Source organism: Rosa chinensis, chromosome 1, assembly GCF_002994745.2.
Source record: "Rosa chinensis cultivar Old Blush chromosome 1, RchiOBHm-V2, whole genome shotgun sequence".
NCBI classification, from domain to species: Eukaryota; Viridiplantae; Streptophyta; class Magnoliopsida; order Rosales; family Rosaceae; genus Rosa; species Rosa chinensis.
Window position 1 is genome coordinate 12,521,042 of NC_037088.1, and position 11,773 is coordinate 12,532,814.

Genomic DNA, 11,773 nt, shown 5'->3' on the forward strand with positions numbered 1-11,773 from the left:
TCTAATGTAGATGCAAATTTTCTACTTTGGCGGTAGTCGTATCCAAGGCGGTTCAAGGCTCAAGGACCGAAATTCTCTTTCATGATATTCCTACTCCGGTTCAAGGGTCGTAGGAACTCACTTGGCATGAATTAGAGCCGGTTCAAGGGTCTCTAATTCACATCAAGAGGCCTAAAGATCGGGGAATTAGACTACTAAGCGACCCGCCCGCGCATTCACGCAACGGGTGTAAATCACCATGCTTATAACCCCTCGAATACGAAATTGAAGGTTTCTAGCTTAGGAATTAGAGGGGGTCAAGCCTCTAACTCCATCCTAGACATGCTCAAAATACACACCCTAGAGTTGACTAGTCTCCTAGACATGCATTTTAACCTAACAAAAATAGATATAAGCATCCATCATATGAAAATTGCATCATTACATTAAAATAAGCATCTTTTACACAAGATTTGACTAGGGCACTCAACCCTAGCCCCCAACAACAAATCTACTCACTACCCATCATTAAACAAACATCAATATACATAATTTAAAGAGGAACAAAGTGAAGAGAAGTAGGAGTAACAAGAACAAGCCACAAATTGCTATAAAGCAATTATGGCTAGCCTTGATTTATGACTCCCCACTTTTACCCAAATTTAATGGTGATGAAGTTCTTGATGCTTGGGCTTCCCCTTTGAAATTTGTGGAATTGATGAGAAGATGAAATCTTAGTGAGGTAGATCTTGGTGAGGTGAAGTGGATCTTGATGAGGAGGAAAGAAAATCTTGGTGAGGAGGGAATTTGTGGTGAGGTGAGGTTTCGGTGGGAGCGGAAGAAGAAGAAATGGGATAATTCAAAAAAATCTGGGTCTGGGCGTGTCTGGGTAAAAAGGAAGAAGTGGATGGAAATGGATTTGTGTGGCTGCAAGAGGGAGAGATAAAAAAGGACATGTGGCAGCAAGTGATTGGAGTGAGGAAAAATAAAAAAAAACAAAAAGAAGAGGCAGCAGGTGGTGAAGGAAGAAGGGAAAAAGAAAAGGAAATTGTGTGCTGACGTCATCATGACTAACGTCATGTGCAGATTTTATTATTGTTATTATTTTTTTTTCTTTTCCTTTTCCTTTTCTCTTTTATTTTGTTTTTCTTTCTCTTTTTTGTTTTCTTCTTCTTCTTCTTCTCTCGTCGCCATGCACTTCCACACATACTCTCGGAAGCAATTGAATTCCACTCCCTTGATGACATTAACCACGGTTGACCCGCATTGACTATTTCGTCCTTTTGTCGGAAACTCCAATTTGCTCCAATTTCGCACCATTTTCTCTCGTTTCCGCAATTCCACTCATTTTCTACAAAGTAAATAAAAAAATGGATTAATTGCATATTAATTGACATGAGGATTAGTTTAATTCTAGTGTTTTAGATGTAATAACACGCATATAAATGCGTATAATCATAGTTCCTTGGAAACCTCCAAGTGCAGGGTGGGTGAAGATTAATGTTGATGGTGCCTTTTACAAAGATACATGTATTGGGGGGATTGGAGTCATTATTCGTGATGACATGGGGAGATGTTTAGGTGGTTATTATGCTCCAGTATCTCATGCTTCTTCTTCAGAATAGGTTGAAGCATTGGCAGGGAGGGAGGCAGTCTCACTTGCTATTCAGCGTGGCCTCTCTCCAGTTATTTTTGAGACTGATTCTCTTACTCTTTTTCATGCTACTAAGCAGAGAGTCATTCCTCATACTTCCTTCATTGGGCGTGTGTATGATGACATTACCTTTCATTTTCAGCAGATGCGGGTTTCTTATTTTACTCATGCTTATTGTCAAGCCAATGTTGTGGCTCACACCTTAGCTCGTTTTGCTTGTTCTTCTAGTTTTTTATTTTGGGGCCTAGAGCCTCCATCTTGTATTGTTGATGTACTTTCTAAGGAGTTTGCCTCCTAATTTATATAAGTTGACAGTTTCTCAAAAAAAAAAAAAAAAAAAAAAAGACAGAGACGATAAATAACCAATCTCTTTGCGGCCAGAGAGAAAACTTTGATAGATTTAAAAAAAAAAAAAAAAAAAAAGTCTTTGATAGACTTTTTCAAATCTGTGGTCTTGTGGCTAGAAAATTATTGGAATTTGGTATGTATAGTTAACACTACAAAGTCCATGATTATCCTTGATTTTCTAATTTCATAAGTATGAATGAAATTTTGAATACCTCTAAACTTTTATTCATTTTTAAAAGTCTTAATTGAATACCCCTAGATTTTGGTGGAATTTATAAAGTCTTTAAAAATCCTAATCGAATACCCCAAGACTTTCATGGACTGCTGAAAGTCTATATTGAATCTACCCAGACTTTTAAATTCCATAGATTTCTTAAAAAGTTCCACTAATTTCATATATAATACACCCCCCTTAAAACTTTGGGGTCTTGTATAAAAGAAGTCCAGAGTTCTGCATTGGAAAAACTACGGAATACTCCCAACAGAACAATTTTTGATTTGCTAAAAGTAAGTTATGATGGACTTGATGAGATGGAGAAGAAAATTTTTCTGGACATCGCATGTTTTTCGTTGCAATGTCAAGCCAAGTTTATTATTGAACTACAATACAGTTCTGACGTTTGCACTCGTATTGTAATAGATGTTCTTGTTGAGAAATCTCTCTTAACTATTTCATCAGGCGATGAAATAGGTATGCATGATTTGATACAAGAAATGGGATGTGAAATTGTTTGACAAGAGTCTTATGAAGAGCCTAGTGGACGCAGTCAGTTGTGGCTTCGCAACAACATTTTTCATGTATTCACAAAGAATACGGTAAGATTTTAAACAAATTGAATCACCAAGCTTGGATAGCACTGTCATTTCATTTAACATGAAAAATACTTATTCCTGGAATTGACTTATTTGTTACAACAGGGAACAGAAGCCATTGAAGGCGTATTGTTACACTTGCCTGAATTAGAAGAGGCAGATTGGAATCTTGCAACTTGACATTTTCCATTCATCAAACTTCTCAAGAAGGGATTCGGATTCAGACCAAACATCATCCAAAACAAATTAACAGTAAAGGATTTTGTCCTGTTTGGTCTAGAAAATCATGTAGCCAATTAACTGCAGTTACTTCATTTTGGAGATCGGGTATCTGGGAACCTTTGCGTTCTCTTCTACAAGAAGGTCTAACCTGGGCTTCTTGGAAACGGTTACAAAGAAGATATTGTTCTTGAATTTATCTCTGACTTCTCCATCTTGACAAAACTTTGTGGCCAGTGTAGTTTTCCCACTTCCTCCGGGAGCAGTTAGTACAAGCATTGATATCTCATATTTGAAAAGCTTCATCTTCAATTCCTTCAAAGGCCTATCCATTAGCTACAGGATAATATCATACTCATGTAGTTCATTAGCTACATTGGAGGGTATTTCCAATAGCCAATGCAGACAAATATTGTACACTTCCATGGGCTACTTCAGTGTTTGTATCATACCTGCTTACTCCACTATCGCCATGGTAGACCCTTCTCAGTGACGTTGGCAGGTTGGAGTCTATGGAAGGAGTCTGTGTTGTTTGATCAGAAGAGTAATAATCCTGGTCAGCAGTGCTTGTATTCAACAACTTTGTGACAGAAAAGTCATAGTTTGCAAGCGAAGATTGCAAATCATTGCATTCAATATTATGTAAAGCATCTCCATATATTGTGTACATCATTGACTGCACAGTAGAATCTTGTGGCTGGAATGAATAAACCGCTGGTTCCAGATTTTCTTTGGATTGAGGATGATGCACCTGGATTAAGAATAACAAATAAACAAGCATTGAGTTTGGTGCTTGAACATACTTGTTTTGAGATAAAATTCATATAGCATTATAGCATACCATTCTCACCTTTAGAATCCTAGAGTCTGTAGCTTGATTTTCAAAATTAGACAAGATATGTCTAACTGGTATGTCAACTTCATTGGTTGAAACTTTTTTCTTAAATGCAGATTGCCAATTATTGCATTCACCAAAATAGAGATTGGCATCTGAAACATTTCCCAACTTTGTGTATATTGGTGACTGCAATATTGAGGGCTGGTAATCCTGTGGCTGAAGCAGATGTGGATCATTTCCCAGCTTTGTGTATATTGGTGACTGCAGTACGGTGATCTTGTGGCTGAGGTGGACGTAAGAGTGAATCCAGATTTTCTTCTGGCTGATCACATAGCTGAATTAATAACCGCAAAAAAGCAAGCATCAGTTCATAGTTTCATACTTCTATGTGCATATTGAGTTAGTATAAGAAGATGTTCAAAGAGGATGCGATTTCACATATCCTCTACAACTTCATTTCTAACTTAGACGTAATGTAGTTAGCAGGCTCATTATATCATCAGTGGTTGAAAGATATTCTTGTAACACAAGAACCAGCAATTTCTGTTTCTATTCGCTCTTGCGACTTAAGTTTTGCTATTGTATTTGGGATTTATAGCCAAAATGTTTAACAACAAAAAGCATGTCCATTCTCACCTGTGGAAACACATCACAAACCGTCTCATCTTCATCACAGGTTGAAACTTCATTCCCGTCTAGAAGACAAGAATACCATCTCCAAATGGTTATTGCAACTTAATGCAATCATCATTAGTGCTATTGATTTGCAGAACAGCTTCCAGCTCCTGGGATGCCGGTGACTGCAGTGCTGAGGGGCAGCTGTCATCCAGAGGCTGAGGTTGATGGAATAGCAACTCCTCTCTTCCCTGTGCCCGAGTATAAAATCAGGATTCAAAACTATAAGCAAGCAAGACCTTAATTTGTTATACTTCTCGTGCTCCATATCAAGAAGAACATGTTCGTTCTTACCTCTTGATTCATTTCATCAGCAGCTTGATTTTCACAATTCGATTCATTACTGACCGAAGAATCCTTCTCATCTGATTTAATCTTCAAGCAACAGATAACAAAGTCGCCCTGCGTAAATTTGAGGCGAGGTCATGGTTAATAAGTATGAATCTCAATTATACTATGCAAGAACCAAGTATTCAAAATAATTATTGAGGACACACATCAATCCACTAAAGTCCATGACATACTAAATCCTCAATCCACTAAACACAGCACGATCACAAAAAACTGATAAAGAGAATCAGAGACTGACCTGGGCCTGCTTCGGATACGAAATAACAACATTTCCAGGAAGATAGTACTCAAGAATGACCCAGCTGGTCATGTTCGATTTCGGCACACGATCCTGGTAAAAAGTCAATGTCCTCTTGTTCCCAATTTCAGCTTTGGATCGTCAAGCCTTAATCCCACGCTCCTTGCCTGTGATTTCCCAGTATCCCTTCTTCGTGCTCCGATTCGAGCGAGAGCTTTTGTTGTACTTGTAATACTTTCTGGTGAAGAACCACCACTCCATGTCCTGAGCCTCTGTCTCAGTCCCCTACAACGCTGCCCAAACCCAACACACAAAACACGAAAATCAGAACCGACCCTGTTCATAATGCCAAATATTCAGAAATGGGTAGTAATCAAAATTGAGAAAGGTCGAGTCTTTGGTTACCAACATGTCAGTCGACTCGTATTTGTGGGAAAATGTTGTTGTTGTGATATCTCCTTCTCTCTCAATGGTGAGCTCTGAGAAGCAGAGGAGAAGAGGGAAGGTGTATTTATGGTGTTGAAGTTCAAGTAAGCCCAACATGTCATACCGAGTGCGTGTCATCTTTTGTCTGTTGCGACTAACCCCTCTAGCAACTTTTTCCATGTCTGTAAAGATTCGTTGCAGAGTTTCCAATGGGGTTTCCAGACGTGCTTCACAACTTCACAAGTAGTCAGCACCTTCCACTCGAAGGAGTCTAATCGGTGCTTCCATTTATTTAACCAAATCTTTTTCTTTTTGTCGATTGAATCAATCTATAATTACAATTGGAAAGAGGCAAAACTTCTTCCTAAATAATGCAGTCACTCATTTTTGACATACACCGAATATTGCTAGCTGAATTCCTTTCAGTACACCGAATATTGCTGTCGGTGTTTGACATTCCTTTCAGGTACTGAAATCAGTTTTGCTTATTGCTCATTGTTTATATGTTTTTAGTACAGATTTTTGTTTCTTGGTTTTTGAGAAATGGTGATTTATTGACACAATTTGCAGGGTTTATTGTGGAAGTCAGCTTTGGGGTTAATCCTTTTACAGGACAGGAAATATTCTTCTGTGATGATATTTGTATGATCCTCCAACACTGTGGCACTCAAAGGTTAGATGATAAAGTATTTTACAGTTTTCAATTTAAGTATCTATGTCACTATTTGTGCTTGGTGTCTGCTAAATGCATATATCCAACTGGTTTATAATGTTCATGATGTTTATCTCATCCTTCCGAAGAATTAAAGGCATGTATATATTGTGAGTTCAAACAGAAACAGGGAATAATATACACCAAATTCCATTAAACATTAAAGCTTCATAATGAACATCATCCACAAGAATATTAGGGTAATAGTGTAATACGAACAAGAGCGATATGATGAGTGATACAATATTTGGTTTTAGGCATGAGGTGTTCGGACATATGGTCTGAAGGCCTCTCTATGACCTTTAATTGTATTCATACATCTTGGAAATGATTGTAACCAGACAGAATACTGCTGTCTGATTATTACTAATATATCTTTAAGACTCCAGCAACCATTTAGCAGCAGGTTTCTTTCGTAAAACTGCTTCCTGATAGCGACTATACAGTTGTGTTGCCCATAGTGGCCTCTTAGGCTAGAACTGTTGGGTGCCAGCTTTGAACTAGTGTCTGCTTCCAGGACTTTCAGTTTCTTCTGGAGCAGATAAACAGCAGTATAATGCCTCTGCAGCTTCACTACCTATAAACAGAAACCAGATTTAGTTAAGGCTGTAGCAAATAGCCTCTTCAGTGTAAAATTTTATTTAATGCAAGAAAGATATTCTTTAGTGTTATCAGATTGTTTATCTCACCTTGGCTTGTGATGCTGCTCTGCAGTCGGATTCTTCTAGGAGCACCTCCCCTGTTTGACTCAATGACTGGATATTGGATGATATTGATGTTTTGCGTATGTCCTTTGATCTTAATTAAGGACATACTAATTGCCGACTATTTGTTTAAAGAACAACTATTGGTGATCCTGGGGATTCACTATTGGGGATCTGAAGAAAGGGATGTGGATAGTTATGTCCTTTGATTTTAGGACATTTGAAAACCATGGATATGAGGAACAAATATTGGTACTTCGGTTGACACGATGTTTGATCAGAGGAAGGAATATTGGTACTTATATTGACAAGATGATCTGAGGAATGAATATAGGTAGTAATGTTGACAGAGGAAGCTCCACCTCCAAGGAACTGCTTATGAGAAGAGACACCTTTATTTGCCTGGACTCGTCACAATCAGTGAAGGGTAGACTTCCGGATGGCATTTGAACCATATGCATTCGCCGGTCTCACTTTCAACCAAAAGTTCACTGGGGGACGCTGTGACACCAGCAATGCCTCCCCCACTCCCAAAAAAAAAAAAAAAAAGAGAGAGAAACAGGTATAGACTAGTTGCAGCTGTCTTGAGTTGTAATTGAATGCCAAAACGATTAAGAAGTTTCCAAAGCCTCCAGTACAAGAAATGCAGAAAAGCTGCGATTGTATGCCAATCAACACAGCTGAGCATTTCATATAACCTGGAGATTTTTGAATCATTTGTAGGAGAATATCACCGACTGTAATAATGTAAGTTAAGACATTATTACTGAGGCCTCCTTTGATATTCTCCTATAAATAAAGGTTGATCAGCTACGCTGGAGCGTTGCTCCAACGGCTAATGCAGAATAATCGTTTACCGATCCATGTACTACTTCGGTGTTTATGTCACTGGTTACTCCTCTACCTCCATCAATAACTGTATGTAGGAACTGTGCGAGAGAAGAGTCAATACCTTCGTATGAAGATAGTAAATCATCCAACTCAATGAAATTATTGTCATGGGAAAAATCTCTCGGTCCTCCGTTTATTGATGGTAATGTATAATCGTAATCCTTTGGCAGAAATGAATCAAATTCTGATCCCAGATTTGCTCCTAGTTGAGAATATCCCTGAATTAACAAATGCAGAAAGAGTTAAGTTTGGATTCACTTCTTTTGTTGCAGCATATTTAGAAGTTCAAATAAAAAGTTGTTAAAAGAGCATGCTTATTCTCACCTCTGGAATCATATTTGCGGCTTGATTTGCAGAACTAGATGCGATGTTGCTAACTAATTCGTCGTTATCATTGGTTGAGATATTATTATTCTTCATAAGAGAAGGGTCCTCATCCTCAAATGGATATGTCCTCTTACGACATTCATCATTATGGATATTGGTGGTATTCATCGGTGACTGATGTAGCTGATGCAGTTGAGGTGGTGCAGGCGGATGAAAGAGTGAATCCAGATTTTCTGGGTCATCTAGTAGCTGTTTCATCACAAACAAGAAAGTGTGAGGTCACATTTTCATTATACTTTTGTGCTCCATATTGAAAATTTCATAGAAGAAATCAAAATGCAAGTTTGTTCTGACCTCTTCAATCATATCAGATGAATTGCTTCTATCAGGTTGACCTTCAACAGCGGTTGAAGGATCATTCTTATCTATACGACAAGGATCAGTTTGCGTGCCTTCAAATTCATGCGGATTGCCAATGTGAAGAATATCTTCCACCTCCTCTAAAGTCAGGTATTCCTCTTCTTCTGTAATCATACCACCACCAGTTTCATCATCATTTCCACTGGGAATTGGAACAATATTTACCAGCTCTTTCGATGCCCAGTTTTCTTCAGCTTGATTTTCAACATTGGAGGCCATACTGCAGCTACTGCTACCTCGATCACAGAATGGGGCATCCTTATCATAATCAGAGTTATCTGATTTGTACTTCAAGCAGCAGATAACAAAGTCCCCTATCTGCTTAGGAGGATCAGAATGTGCCTGAATGAGATAATACTCATGAATAACCCAGTTGCTCTTCTGGGATTTCGGCACTCCACGTTTGTAGAAGGTCAAGGTCCTCTTTCTCCCAATCACAGCTTTGGAGCCGGGGGCCTTGATTGCACGGTCCTTACCTGTGATCTTCCAAAACCCTTCCCATGTAGTCCTGTTGGAGCGAGTGCTGTTATTGTACTTGTAATCACGCGGAGTGAAGAAGTACCACTTTCCTTGACTGTCCCAAGACACTTCCCTTGCAAACCAAAAGAAGAAAAAAAAAGAAAAATTTCCTGCCCAGACTTTCCGCCCTTGTGAACGCCCGTTCTGCAAAAATGCAAGACGTACAATAGAGTGTGAATGACTGTGAGTCAGATCATTAATAGTTGAAATTGATGGTGTTCTGGTTCGGAAGATGGTTTACCTGGTAACTCGTGAGGCTCGTGCTTGCACACATCGATTTCAGGGATGATGGTCGTGATCTGGGAGTCCTAATCCCATTATGTCAAAAAAAAAATAACAAAAAGAAAGCTAAATGGTTTCCTAATCCCATTATGATAAGGATTTAGAAGCCTTGCCTATATAAACTCGATCAGCTCTTTCCTTTTCATTTCACCCTGCTCTGCATTTCTAATTTCTCTTTGACCTGAAACAAACCAAAAGAAAAACCCCAAATTGGCAAAAATCCCAAGCTGCGCAGAACTGAACGAAGAAGATCAGAGACGACGACGGCACAAGGCTAAACAAACAAGGGCTTTTCTTCCTTGTTTTCGTTCACATTCACTGTGTATAATAGTGAAACCCTAATTTCCATTTATCACTATTTTCTGTATCGATCTTTCGTTGTTCTTGGTTAAATTCTTGAAAGATTCCATAAATAAATTCAATTTCTTGATCATCATGATGAGTGTGGTTACTGTCTCTCCGATTTTGCATAATATCGATAACCTTGTTGGGTATCTCAAGAGGGGAAGAGGGTTAGATTGTGATTACAGTGACTTGGGATTCATAGATGAGAGGACAAAGAGGCCTAAGATAGGAGCTAATCTGGGAGTTCCAGAAGAGGCAAGATTTGCTTCTGATGAAATTTCCAGGTCTTGTGGTTTGAGACTTGGGTACATACCCAAGAGATTGGGGCTTAATGATGATGTAATCGATCGATTACACAACGAAAACACTAAAAACTTATTGTTGAACCATAAGAAACTTCATTTGGTTCTTGATCTAGACCACACCCTGCTGAATACCACCTTCCTTGATAATATGTCACCAGACGAAGAATATTTGAAGACCCAAACCCAATCTGATCATTCTCTGCAATATGTTCACATTGTGGACACTCCCAGTATGCAACTGATGACCAAGTTGAGGCCTTATATTAGGACGTTTTTAGTGCAAGCCAGTCAAATGTTTGAGATGTCCATATACACAATGGGTAATCGAGCCTATGCACTCGAAATGGCTAAGCTGCTTGACCCTGGAAATCAAATCTTTGGTGGTAGAGTCATATCGCGTAGTGATAGCACAGAAACAGATCGAAAGCGTCTAGATGTCCTGCTTGCAAGAGATTCTGCTGTTGTGATCCTTGATGATTCGAAAGATGTATGGACAACTGACAACCAGGACAATGTAATAGAAATGCCAAGATACCATTTCTTTAGGTCTAGTTGTCAAAAGTTTGGCCTCAGTAATGGTAAGCCTTATTCTGAGTTGAAGATCGATGAATGTGATCGGTTTGGAGGAGCTTATCTTGCAAATGTACTCCAACTTCTTAAGCATATTCACACCATATTCTTTAATGAAGTTGAGTTACAAGGGTGGGATCTTATCGACAGAGATGTGAGGCTCGTGTTGAAAATCCTAAAGAAGGAAGTCTTGAAGGGCTATAGAATTGTTTTCAGCCATGTCTTCCCCTCAAATGTCCAGGCTGATACTCATCCTTTGTGGAAGATGGTGGAGGAGTTAGGAGCTACTTGTTCAACACAAGTTGATCCATCAGTCACACATGTGGTTGCAGCCAATGCCCGAACACAGAAATCGTGTTGGGCAGTTAAAGAAGGAAAATTTTTGGTGAATCCCCAGTGGATTCATACTACAAATTTTATGTGGCAAAGGCAACCTGAAGATAATTTCCCCTGTCATTAGTTCATTAACAGCATTGAGCTACATACTCTTAACTTGATTGTTCACCCCTCAACTTGCCTGTATCATAATAGTTGCCTTACCAGACCCTATAAGTCAAAGCCAGTTCCCACAAATGAAAACAAAAAGCGAAATGATCGAATTGCAAGATCAAAAACGTACGTCTCCAAGTGAGAGGATTTTTGAAGAGAGTTTCTATTGGAACCTCTAAATATGCTCACTTGACCTCACTCTATTATGAATAATTAAATGACATATATAACCTACTATAAAATGACTATTAAGGACAATAATTATACCAAAAAAATTGTTATATTTATTTTCTCTAGACTTTCCAATTCAATAATATTAAATTACATTCTTTATTATTTTCTCTATCTATTTTCATTTTCCAATTTCACTAATACTCATTAAAACATTCATATATATTTAATAAGAAATAAAACTATGATTAAGATAAAAATGTATTATATGCATATTGAACGCATATTGTTCAGGGAGAACAAAATAAATTATATTATGACATAAATCTAAATCTATCCATTATATTTGCAAAAAGAAGGAAAAAAAAAAACAGAGCTAGCAAATAAAATTAAATAAAAAAATATTTAAATAATTAATTATGAGGTACAGAAAATAGAGAAACATTAAGAAAAAATTATTAATCTTTATTTTATTTTTTTTAGTATTTGAAAATTTG

General features: G+C 38.0%; 3 protein-coding genes across 6 annotated transcripts; 1 reads left to right on the forward strand and 2 right to left on the reverse strand.

Annotated features, from left to right (window-relative positions):
• Positions 1-2,845: 2,845 nt before the first annotated feature.
• On the reverse strand, positions 2,846-5,740 carry LOC112193316. Of its 4 annotated transcripts, XM_040512656.1 has the most exons (7): positions 5,521-5,740; positions 5,116-5,408; positions 4,821-4,928; positions 4,488-4,717; positions 3,855-4,185; positions 3,466-3,764; positions 2,846-3,328 (listed from the first exon to the last, which is right to left on the reverse strand). In XM_040512656.1, exons 4-7 carry the CDS (start codon positions 4,538-4,540, stop codon positions 3,322-3,324), a joined length of 690 nt encoding a protein of 229 aa, XP_040368590.1. In that variant the 5' UTR covers positions 4,541-4,717; positions 4,821-4,928; positions 5,116-5,408; positions 5,521-5,740; the 3' UTR covers positions 2,846-3,321. The 4 variants fall into 4 exon arrangements, with proteins under 4 accessions (XP_040368590.1, XP_024189180.1, XP_024189171.1 ...); XM_024333412.2 differs by having other exon boundaries at positions 2,846-3,764; positions 5,525-5,740; XM_024333403.2 differs by having other exon boundaries at positions 2,846-3,764.
• Positions 5,741-6,742: 1,002 nt separating this feature from the next.
• On the reverse strand, positions 6,743-9,388 carry LOC121052968 (NAC domain-containing protein 12-like). The gene is made up of 4 exons (XM_040519186.1): positions 9,356-9,388; positions 8,530-9,258; positions 8,173-8,424; positions 6,743-8,066 (listed from the first exon to the last, which is right to left on the reverse strand). Exons 1-4 carry the CDS (start codon positions 9,386-9,388, stop codon positions 7,764-7,766), a joined length of 1,317 nt encoding a protein of 438 aa, XP_040375120.1. The 3' UTR covers positions 6,743-7,763.
• A 443-nt stretch (positions 9,389-9,831) lies between these two features.
• On the forward strand, positions 9,832-11,076 carry LOC112201354 (RNA polymerase II C-terminal domain phosphatase-like 4). The gene has a single exon (XM_024342245.1). It carries the CDS (start codon positions 9,832-9,834, stop codon positions 11,074-11,076), a length of 1,245 nt encoding a protein of 414 aa, XP_024198013.1.
• Positions 11,077-11,773: the final 697 nt, after the last annotated feature.

Excerpts from the sequence above, each read along its gene's own strand:
- LOC121052968 (XM_040519186.1), bottom strand. The coding sequence starts at position 9,388 with ATGTGTGCAAGCACGAGCCTCACGAGTTACCAG. Across the intron at positions 8,425-8,529 it reads CATCTGATATGATTGAAGAG|CTACTAGATGACCCAGAAAA; the intron begins GTCAGAACAAAC and ends GTGATGAAACAG. Across the intron at positions 8,067-8,172 it reads CCGCAAATATGATTCCAGAG|GGATATTCTCAACTAGGAGC; the intron begins GTGAGAATAAGC and ends TTGTTAATTCAG.
- LOC112193316 (XM_024333412.2), bottom strand. The coding sequence starts at position 4,540 with ATGAAGTTTCAACCTGTGATGAAGATGAGACGGTTTGTGATGTGTTTC. Across the intron at positions 4,186-4,487 it reads TTTGTGATGTGTTTCCACAG|CTATGTGATCAGCCAGAAGA; the intron begins GTGAGAATGGAC and ends TTATTAATTCAG. Across the intron at positions 3,765-3,854 it reads GGATTCTAAAGGTGAGAATG|GTGCATCATCCTCAATCCAA; the intron begins GTATGCTATAAT and ends TTCTTAATCCAG.
- LOC112201354 (XM_024342245.1), top strand. The coding sequence starts at position 9,832 with ATGATGAGTGTGGTTACTGTCTCTCCGATTTTGCATAATATCGATAAC.